The sequence below is a fragment of the Leptonychotes weddellii genome, chromosome 10, assembly GCF_054177405.1.
Source record: "Leptonychotes weddellii isolate Sample4059 chromosome 10, ASM5417740v2, whole genome shotgun sequence".
NCBI lineage: Eukaryota > Metazoa > Chordata > Mammalia > Carnivora > Phocidae > Leptonychotes > Leptonychotes weddellii.
The window spans coordinates 71812117-71824037 of NC_138378.1; the positions used below are offsets into that span (position 1 = coordinate 71812117).

At 37.6% G+C, this 11921-nt stretch overlaps 1 protein-coding gene across 1 annotated transcript in view; it reads right to left on the minus strand.

Annotated features, from left to right (window-relative positions):
- Window positions 1–11921, minus strand: part of RAB1A (RAB1A, member RAS oncogene family) — a 29299-nt gene that overhangs the window by 1938 nt on the left and 15440 nt on the right. The window contains exons 2-5 of the mRNA XM_006748407.3: window positions 11587–11659; window positions 6411–6506; window positions 1900–1995; window positions 105–236 (exon numbers count right to left, since the gene is read on the minus strand). Of these exons, the coding sequence (XP_006748470.1) occupies window positions 105–236; window positions 1900–1995; window positions 6411–6506; window positions 11587–11659 (397 nt within the window). The remainder of the gene's footprint in view (window positions 1–104; window positions 237–1899; window positions 1996–6410; window positions 6507–11586; window positions 11660–11921) is intronic.

Sequence of the window (11921 nt, forward strand, 5' to 3'; positions counted from 1 at the left end):
AAACAGACACTGCCCGGGCTGTAAAGGCTGTACGCTGACCGTACCCAACTTCATCCAAACCGAACACCTTCACATTCAGTTTGGAAATCAAACTTGAGACGTACCTTTGCTGTTGTGTAGTCTACTACTTTCTTTGTGGTCAGATCGCATTTGTTCCCTACCAACAACTTGTTGACGTTTTCACTGGCGTAACGGTCTATTTCCTGCAGCCACTGCTTAACATTATTGAAGGACTCCTAAGCAGACAGACATTTTTAAGAATGATCATACAGTTCTGGACACAACTGCTCTAAATAAGCATGTAAAAACCAAAGGTCTTTCCTGGCCTAAGAACTAGTGAGGCAACTCTAGCTACAAAATAACTACAGTGCTGGGAAGGAAGTGAAGTGACATAAGACTATCGGTACCTATATGAAAGATTAGAATCTGAAGGCTTAAGGGAGGGAAATACAGTTCATCTTTAAACTACAGCTCAAATTAAAGATTTAAAAGAGCAAGCACGAGAAAGCACAAGCAGGGGGAGCGGCAGGCAGAGGGAGAGGGAGAAGCAGACTTCCCGCTGAGCAGGGAGCCCGACTCGGGGCTCGATCCCAGGACCCTGGGACCATGACCTGAGCTGATGGCAGATGCTTAACTGACTGAGCCACCCAGGCACCCCTGGAATATGCAATTTAAACACACCTATATAAAAACCTGGTTTTTGAAATCTGATAGAATGTTGGTTCATGAACAAGAGCGCCTAAGTGTTCTAATACTAGAGATATCGAAAGATATTAAATTACTAAATTAAAGATGCTTGTTTTCTTTTCCACAGACATATTTAGGGAAGGAAAATTTTCATACTTCAGTATCCCATGGTAATGACCTGAGATTTTTAAAATTAGCATTTTTTTTTTCTCCTGTTGACATAACTCACCCAATACTTCTAATGGCACGGACTGAAGTCTATGATTCTAATTATCTCCTAATTAGCTATGATTTCCTAGGTGAGGTGAGATTTAACATTTGCCACAGAAAAATAAATTTTAATATTCAAAGTTTATCTTTCATTCTTTGATAGAAAAAAAGGATCCTGAAATTTTCTTTCTGATCAAAAGAACATTCATGGCCCCTGGACTACCATCTTCACACTATCTCTATACCCCCTACATTCTTTCAACATGAGCTAATCTTTAGATACTCATTGTCCTTTTTTTTTTTTTTTAAAAGATTATTTATTTTAGAGAGAAAGAGCACGCTCAAGCGGGAGGAGGGAGAGAGGAAACAGACTCCCTGCTGAGCAGGGAGCCCCATTTAGGGCTTGATCCCAGGACCCCAAGATCATGACCTGAGCCTGAGCTGAAACCAAGAGTCGGCAGCTCAACAGACTGAGCCACCCAGGTGCCCCCTCACTGTCCTCTTAAAAATCTTCCTCCAGCTCATCCTATTTCTGAACCATATCCTCCATAGGCAGAGACTTCTAATCTCACTAAGAGGTCTAATTAACAAATTCCTGCTAATACTTCGCACCAAGAGCACAGTATACACACTAAACAAATCCACAGCTCCCTACGAACTCATGCCAAAATGAACAAAAAGTTACTCTGATGATAAATATAAGCAGTCCCTTGAAAGCATATGTAAAAACTAAATTTCCTATTTACTAAAGGAAAATAATATAAAATTTTAGTTGGCCAATTTATTTGATATTCAAATAATGGAGGGAAGAAAAATATCAACGTCCCTTAAAAAGAGTACTGCTTTAAATGTTTTTTAATGTGACATTTACATTTGGGAGTGGACAAAGTATTCTGCCATGTATAATACTGATGTCATATAAGCAAAGTCAAAGAATCTGATATTTATCAAACAGTAACTTCCTACTTTGCCCCAGTAGCACAATTCCCTCCTGGAACTTACCTGATCTGTCACATCATACACAACTATGATGCCGTGGGCTCCTCTGTAATAACTGGAGGTGATTGTTCGGAATCTTTCTTGGCCTGCTGTGTCCCACTGTTATAAAACAATCAAGAAATCCAAACAATTCTGTTAAATAAGAGTTGGGGGAAAGAGCAGGAAGAGGGAGAACAGTTTAAAATTTACATAGTTTTGGAAATTATCACGATTTGACATGGAAACACTAACCCTCAATGCTCACACTCCTAAATTGCATGGTAATTGCCAAATACCTGAAGATTCAGAAAAGAAGGTAGTGCCTATAATTTAGCTTGCTGTAATGCTCCCAATAAGCTCTTTGAGTCAGAAACTTTATTTTACTTTTCATATTCCCTACAGCCCTTAGCACGGTGCAAGGCATTCAGTATGAATGCAGAGACAGGTTGACTTGATTAGGAAAGCTGCTGGCCTAATGCCTCATTAACACGTGTACTTTCACAAATAAGACAGAATCACTTGCTAGCACATGCACTGAAACGACCTAATTCACATAACTACTAGTCAAGACAGTACTTTAACCATCTCAGTAAGATACTATCTCAATCCTAGGAAAAACAATGTAAAGATGATTCCATATACTTTCATAAAATCATTTTAAGATCCATTTACCACACTTTAACCATATAGGCTCAAGCAATGAAAACAAATGCTTATGTTGTTACATTAAAATTCTGGGTTTAAAAAATTGTTAAAAACATCAAGAGGCAAACTCAACTGTTAGATTTAAAAAGAAGCAATGAGAATTTTGTTTAAATTACTCCTACTCAATGACTTTTTTTTTTTTTTTAAAGATTTTATTTATTTGACAGAGGATAGCAAGAGCAGGAACACAAGCAGGGGGAGTGGGAGAGGGAGAAGCAGGCTACCCGCCAAGCCGGGAGCCCAACGTGGGACTCGATCCCAGGACCCTGGGATCATGACCTGAGCCACAGGCAGACACTTAACGACTAAGCCACCCAGGCGCCCATCCTACTCAATGACTTCTTAAAATATTTGTGTAATTAGAATAGCTACCCACCCCACTAAAAGAGATTGGTAAAAGATAAGACTGATGGGGAAATAGCACAATGGTTACCATTAAAAAAACACAAAAAAATGGACTCGATGCATAAGACAAATGGAGATTAAAAAGCAGCCTTTTTTTTTTTAATTAAATATTTTATTTTTAAGTGATCTCCACACCCAATGTGAGGCTCCAACTCATAACCATGAGATCAAGAGTCCACTGAACCAGGGCGCCTGGGTGGCTCAGTCGTTGAGCGTCTGCCTTTGGCTCGGGTCATGGTCCTGGGGCCCTGGGATCCGGCCCTGCATCAGGCTCCCTGCTCTGAGGGAGGCCTGCTTCTCCCTCTCCCACTCCCCCCTGCTTGTGTTCCCTCTCTCGCTGTGTCTCTGTCAAATGAAAAAAAAAAAAAAGAGTCCACTGACCCAGCCAGCCAGGGACCCCAACAGCCTCTAAAGGGAGGAACTGTAAAGTTTTGGAATATACTGATCCCCACTAACGTCTTAAATGGCAAAACTAAAGGTTCAGGAACACTCAGTGAAACCACATCCTTTTTTTTTTAAAGACCCAGCCCTATTGCAATTGGGGGAAAATCTGAATACAGACTGGATATTAAGAGAATATTATGGCATTAGTGTCAACTTTGTTAGATGTGAAATGGTGGTTACACAGTAAAATAGAGATGCACACTAAAGTATTTTTGGAGTAAAATATAATGTCTAATTTAGCATTCTCCAGGAAAAAAAAGAATGAAGCAAATAAGGTAAAATGTTAACAACTGTTAATCTAAAAGTAAACAAACAAGTCACCACAGCTTCATTACCTTTTCTGTCCAAAGTACTAAGCTTGAGAGCGCAGAAGACTATTTAGATCTACTGTGTAAGTGAGGAGCCTCAAAGTCTTTCAGGATATCCGTGGAGAAGCATGAGCTTTGGAGTCAAAGCAACCTGACTTCAAAACATCAAACCTACGTTCCTGGTTATTTAACACTAGGGAGAGTCACCTAACAGTTTTCTCAACTACAGAGCCTAGGTATCACTCACCTTATAGAATTGCTAAAGGGGTTTAAATGAACTAATGTTTGTAAAATGTCTAGCCTGATTACAGAAGCTGCTCCGTAAAATATTAGTTCCCTTCTCCACCCACCAACCCCTTTCACAAAGATAGCAAAATTAGACAAGAAAAGGAAGAAACTGTTTCCGAACAAACGCTAACAAATAATTGTAGCTGACTAAGCAAAGGCATCCGAAGAGTAAAATCTCTGATGTTCTCCTTGCCGCTCTGAAAACTCCTGTAACTTTTCATCCTAACAGTACTTTCCTCTCTAACTGATCACCCTTTGTATCTAATTCTCACTACCCCTCATAATCACAGGGTAACTGATTTTTCCATGTTTGTCTCTCCCACTGAAATGGAATCTCTTTCTAGGGGACTCTGTTTCCTTCATCTCTATAACCTTGCATCTATCTTTGAATGGATTAATTATGAGAAAAGGGCATGAATCCTGAAGTGCAGGGGAGAAAAAAAATTCAAAGTCCAAATCAAGAGAAAATTTACCCCATGTAGTACACACTGGCTGGACTCTATATCATATTTGATTACATATACATACCGTATATGTATCCCATTTTAATAAAAGGCACTCCTACAATGTGCAAGAGTGACCAAAATTGTAAAAGGTTCTGGAAACATGCTTCCAGAAAGAAATGACTGACTTCAGAGGTAGAAGGTTGTGATAAGATCAATCTAAAGGGCAAGCTGCCAATAGAAAATGAATTAATTGCGTTTAGGCGGCTCCGAAAGGCAGAGGAATAAGAGAAATTAAAGGAAACTGGCTTCAGCTCAATATAAAGAATTAACAATCAGAAGTTATTTATAAATGGAACTAGCTGCTTTGAAAAATGGTGAACTTCCCAGAAGTGTTCAAAAAAAAGGCACCAGATAGCAAAAGGAAATTCCCACTGAAGATGAAAGGAAGACCGAGTGACTGACCTGTTAGATGCCTTCCAGCCACAGGAAAGTAACAATAAATGGATGTTTCACAAATATACACTAAAATCTCATGAGCTCAATGATGACACACAATCATTTCACATTACTAATTAGGTTAGACAGTTGGGTACATCTTTTTTTGCAATATTTTTTGTGGTACCAAGTATAAAGTTGGCACTCTACATACAATGGGAAAAATCAATATGAAAGGTAATCTGTTCACGAGTTGAAAGAAGTAAGCTATCTCTGATAACTATATCCTTGCAAGTCCTAATTTGTAGTATCAAGTATGGTCACTTGTATGGATCCACAGTTCTTTTGTAATGTACCTTCTTTTTTCTTATCAAAGGCAGATGAGAAAATGGGGCAACTAAAAATACAAAAAACTGTCAAACATCCATTTATTTGGGTATGTCACATCACCAGTAACATTTATATAAGGTCCAAAAGTTTACAACAGGCTTTCACATACATTATCGTATCCACACACAGAGAGCTACTGGATTTGGTTCTCACAACTACCTTGTAAGTTAGTAAATCAAGTACCATCATGCTCATTTTAGAGATAAGAAATGGAGTCCCAGGAAAAAGGCTCAAGTAAGTTAAACACATGACTCTCTGACTCGTAAATAGCAGAGTGAAGATAACATATCCAAGTTGCCTAACTTCAAATCCAGAACTCCTTCTAGTAGTCACTGGTTTTCTGTTACCTTGTACGAAGAGTCAATACCGAAAGATACCCAGAAATTAATGTTTTCAAAGACCAGTGATATGTCCACACTCGCAGTGCCCAAACCCATATAAAGGTGATACAACTGAACTACTACAATTGCCTGTTTTTAATTCCGGGCTGGGGATGGAAGGAATGGATAAGGGGGCTAGGATGGCACCGGGACACAGAATACTGAAGCAAGCTGTGAGTCACTTGGTTCTGCCAGTAACTGTGGGCAAGTCATTAAATCTCTTGGCATTAGTTTTCTGAGCTGTAAAACATGTTAAAAAAGCGAAGTTCCTTTCCAATAAAATTCTGTTTCTACAGAGTTGGTACATACAATCTAATAAATACAAAAGAACTAAACAAAGCTTTTCAACTAACCACATACATGAAAACCCTCTCCCCTAAGGTTTCTTTTAATGTGCCACAGTATTCAGCACAGTAAAAGACGTCAGGAAATGCTCAATCTACTTTCACTATTAAGGTAAACTTCAACTGAGGACCCCCCCAACTGATAAAAGCACAAGAGAAAGAACTAGGACCAAGTACGACTTACAACACATATTTCTTTATGAACAGAAAATTCAACGAGGAAGGTAATCTTAGAGAAGTCTTTTTTCATCTAAATTCTTATTCTACCATTCTATCACAAGTACATGATTCCTAAGATCCTTTCACTTTTAGCATGTTAAAAAGTAAATCATACATTTTAACTTTACCAAAATGATTTCCAAAACACATTCTAGTCTAAAAATGACTTACTATTTGAAGCTTGATTGTTTTCCCATCTAACTCTATAGTTCTTATTTTGAAATCCACACCAATTGTGCTGATGTAGCTTTCTGTATATGTATCATCCTGAAGGGAAAAAAAAGTCAACATATAAAATTAATGTTCAGTAGAGGAAATATGAAAATATGTCAACTTTTATCTACAAAGTTGATAAACTTTATAAGCCATAACATGTTGAGAACAGCTACTTCATCCCACTCCAGTACTCAGTTCATGTTCTGATTACTGTACAATACACTTTTTAATAGCAGTTTCTTCTTAGGATTTTCTCAATAGCTGTTCTTTAATTTTACCAAACATCTCTAGGCAAATTCTTTACATACATCATATCAAAAAAGGTTTCATATTTTCAATGATTACAAATGATTTTTCTAATTGCTAATCAGCAAAACTCTTGCTCCCCTGACCCTCCATCCCATGTATTCACCACAAAGGAATGCTCCTGTCATTCTCTTCCAGTTTTTTTTTAGGAGTCACTTTTACTTCCTAGCTATGACTTTTAAAAATTTAGATATAATACACATACCATAAAATTTACTTTTTTGAAGTGCACAACTCAGTAGTTTTTAGTATATTCCTAAGGTTGTACAACTGTCACCATTATTTATTGCAGAACATTGTTATCACCCCGAAAGGAAACCCAGTAGCAGTCACTCTTCATTTCATCTCCCCTTCGACCCCAGAAACCACTACTAATGCAATTTCTGTCCCTATGGCTTTGCAAATTCTGGACATTTCACGTGAATGGATGTGGCCTTTTGCGTCTGGCTTCCTTTACTCAGCATAGTTTTCAAGGCTCATTCATGTTACAGCATGTGCCAGTACTTCATTCCTTTTTATGGCCGAATAATAGTTCATTGTGTGGACAGACCACATTTTGTTATCCATCAGCTGACGGACATTTGGGTTGTTTCCACTTTTTGGCTACTATGAATAATGCTGCTATGAACATCTGTGCACAAGTTTTTGTGTGAACAATGTTTAACCCAATGATAAACTTTTAAAATTACACCTGTTTTCCTCAAGTATCTGTTATGATATTCAGAATGGAAACAAAACTTTTTCTTCAAGTGAAAATGTTTGTGAAAAGATATGTGAATGGAGAGATCAGCGATCACCACCTAAACCCACTGAATAATCTTAGCCAGCACAAAGCAACACCTAGCAAGTACTCTGCCAACAAAAATGGGCCTAAATCTATTAAGAGCAGCCCTATCTATCAAAGAGGACTTTCTTTGATGATGGAAAGGTTCTATAAACTGTGCTAGTCAAAACAATAACCACTAGCTAGTGAGAATAAGGAACTGAATTTTAAATTTTATTCAAATTTAATTAATTTAAATTTAAATAGCCACATGGGGCTAGTAGCTACCATAAGAACAGCAGAGTTCTGGGCTTCCAATTACAGTAACAGGAGGGATAAAGGAAAAGTTTAAAGTCACCACAAAGAAGCAAAGTGACAAATCTAAAATGTTGGATAATCTATATGACAACTGCCCAAGTTCTGCAAAAAGTAAAAGACATGAAAAATACATAAATAAAAAAGGAGGTTGGAAAAACTCTGGATTAAGAAATTAAGAAGCAAACAACCAAATGGAATGTATAGACCATGTCTGAATTCTGATTCAAAACAACTGTGATACCACACTTCTGAGACAATCAGCAAAATTTATTTTCTAAGCTGACAATGGCATTGTTATTTTATAAGAAAATGTCCAGTTTTTATTTATTTACTTTTTAAAGATTTTAAGTAATCACACACAGCGTGGGGCTCGAACTCACAACCCCGAAATCAAAAGTCACATGCTCCACCAACTGAGCCAGCCAGGCACCCCCAAAATGTCCAGTTTTTAGAAATGCATATTAAAGTATATAGGAGTGAAGTGACACATTTGGGATTCGCATTACAACACTCCAAAAAAGAGAACGGGAAGAAATGAAATCAGTGTGGGCAAGTCTCCATAATGTTGAATGTAATGTGTACATGGAATTAAAACAAAAAAGATCGAAGAAAATTGTCAAATGTGTGTCAGAGAGTTCCAAGTGTCTAGAGGTAGCCATGCTGACTTCCTCATATAGTCACATTTATGCACATGCAGAATAACTGAGTAAAAGAATTATTTTTAAAGCACTGAATGCAATTTGACAAAATGCTGGTCACCATTACTAGGCATTCATTTCTTATAAATCTTATTTACTTCTTTCTAAATGAGTGCCTAATAAGTATCAGGTATGACAGAAAGAGGACGGAGAACAAAATGAGTGCAATAAACATTCACTTAGCACTCCCACATGACAGGTACTTTGTTGGAAATACTTACTATAAATGCTTTCTTAGAATTTTTGTAAGTTCCTAAATGTGCCTTACTTGCATACCTCTGAGCCAATACACATTCTCTTCCTTCTGTCCAAATTTTCAGTATTTCTTTCTGCATACCTTCTAATCTCTAGCCCCTGGGTCACAATTTTTATTCATTCTTGGATTTTGAGCTCAGGCAATACTGACTGTCCAAATGTTCTTTAACTCTTGGCCAATAATTAGAGATTCTTCCTTCTGTGCTCCCATAGCTTATACATTTCATTATTATACCTTGTGCAGCTCATCTCTATTCTAGAGGCCTGGGAATCAGTATTTTTTAAATGCTTCCCAGGCAATTCTACTGTGTGGGAAGGCAGTACTGAAAACCTGTGACTTAGGGGCGCCTGGGTGATCAGTCGTTGAGCATCTGCCTTCGGCCTGGGTCATGATCCCAGGGTCCTGGGATCGAACCCCGCATCAGGCTCCCTGCTCAGCAGGAAGCCTGCTTCTCCCTCTCCCACTCCCCCTAATTGTATTCCTGCTCTTGCTGTCTGTCAAATAAATAAATAAATCTTGAAAACCTATGACTTAGATCAACAAGTATCCCACAGAAGATTTTCTTTGAAACACAGACACCTCAGGCTGTACTCATTTTCATCAAGAGATGCCAGATTCTTCCCACATACCTAGCACTGCTGATTTAATATAGGGATGATTCCTGATTTTAATATTTGCCAATTTAATAAAAATTAAGTATTACCTAGTTTTAAAGTCCTTTAATTACAAATAAAATTGAACTTTTCATATTTACTGTCAATCTGTGTTTCTTCTTTTGTGAACTGCCCATTCAGTTATTCGCCCATATTTCCATTAGGACAAACATTCTTTTCTTATTTAGTATGTAAGTGTGCTTTATATATTGAGAAGATCATCCCTTCATATTTTTTTGCTATTATCATGTTTTCTAACATTTTCATGCGCTTGACATGAATTTTAATGCAATCAAATTTAACAATCCTTTCTTTCCTGATATGTTTCCATGTTAGAAAGTATTTTCACACAAGATTAAAGAGCCACCTATGTTTTATTCTAGTAGTTCCTTGGTTTCACTAGCTGTTACATATAATAAAATTGTATTAGGGGTGCCTGGGTGGCTCAGTCAGTTAAGTGTCTGCATTTGGCTCAGGTCATGATCCCAGGGTCCTGGGATTGAAGCTGCATCAGGCCCCCTGCTCAGCGGAGAGCCTGCTTCTCCCTCTCCCTCTGCTGCTCTCCCTGCTTGTGCTCTCTTGCGCTCTCTGTCAAATAAATAAATAAAATCTTAAAAAAAAAAAATTATACATTTTTTAAATGATATTCATTAATATGGTCACTCATCAGAAAAGTCACAGTAAGTATCTGACATGCTATCAAGCTCACAGTGGCGAATTTTAAGTTTTCTAAACTTCTAATCTGGGCGCCTGGGTGGCTCAGTTGGTTAGGCGACTGCCTTCGGCTCAGGTCATGATCCTGGAGTCCCTGGATCGAGTCCCGCATCGGCTCGGTGGGGAGTCTGCTTCTCCCTCTGACCCTCCCCCTTCTCATGTGCTCTCTCTCGTTCTCTCTCTCTCAAATAAATAAAATCTTAAAAATAAATAAATAAACAAACTTCTAATCTTCCCCTGAAGACTAGAAAGCTTGAATTTTATTACAGACAGCAAATGCCATCAGATATTTTCCTTGAAATGATAGTCTCAGTTCATTTGAGAAAATGTCTGCCCAATACCATCAAATTATACATAACTAGTTTGTCAGTTGTTCTTTCAAGTAAAACAAAAAGAAACAAATTTAAAAAATGAAAAAAGCTGCTAGTTCAGCTCACAACTCAACTATGCAAGTGCTTTTATTTTCCTCAAGACAACCAACATAATTCAGTCTGCAGTACACGTGCTTTATATTACTCCTCATTTTTCTCACACAGAACATTTGAAAGGGAATACTCAAGGATCACGATTTTTAGAAATTATTCATTTTTACTGTTCTCATCAGACACTCTTAAGTGAAAACTACCCCCCGCCCCATGAATAAATACAGGTAAATACCATGACTATGAGTACAGTTCAGCACTTAGCACTGCCTTAATGTGGTGCTGAGGCACCAGCAGTTTTGTCCACCACTGCATCTGCATCATGAGAGCAGATGTCAACACAGTGAAAAAGGCAAATGTCTTTTGTCTTAGTACTAAGTAAGTACTTACTTAGTAAATACTAATGGCTTAGTATTATTAGGATAAAAGTTTTAATCTCATGGACCCTCTGAGAAAGTCTTGATGATCCCCAAGGGTCTTTGGTCCATACTCTGAGAACCAATGACCTAGACAGCAAGAAGGAAAACATGCTAAATTTGAAGGCAGTTGAGAAAGACTATGAAGGAGACTGTGGGTTCTATTCAGTAGGTTTAAAGTTATATACCTCTTCATAAAGTGCAGCATATAAAACACTACGTATGCCATTGTCAAAAAAAAAAAAAGTTTGTACCAGGCCCGGCTTTTTCCTTTATTCTACCAAAATTTTCCTTGAAGATTCATTTTTTCATCAAGTCACTTAAACACAGGCCAATATTTGAACTCTACCAAGAGTATTAGACATTCTAACTTTATAATCATGCTTAGCTGAATTTCTTTTAAAAGCAACAGCATTTCCTCTACTTAAGAGTCCAAGATATCACTGGGAATATACAGTTGGGGGCTTTTAAATATATAAATTCTGGAAGAACTACTTTATTCTGAATAAAATTGTTTAATCCTTTGTCTACCTAGAAAACACACACAGCATTAATTTCTTTAAAGGCATTTCAATTTCAACTTACTGCAAACCTAAGAAGGAGGCAAGACTTTCCAACCCCAGAGTCGCCAATCAGAAGTAACTTGAATAAATAATCACTGCAAAAAGAAAAAGAGGATCACATTAATAAAAAGCATACTTCATTCTAAGTTCTACAACAAAAATACAGCCAACAATAGCTCACTCGAGGACTTCTAAAAGGCCCATGAATGGCTTCAGAAGCCCAAACTGCAACCAACAGCAGAAGCCCTTTTCATGAATCACTAAACATGACAGAATTATGTAAAAGGTAAGCAATGCCACCCATGATCTCTTGAGATCAATGAACTTCTACTTCCAAGGAAAGAATGAAAGAAAATA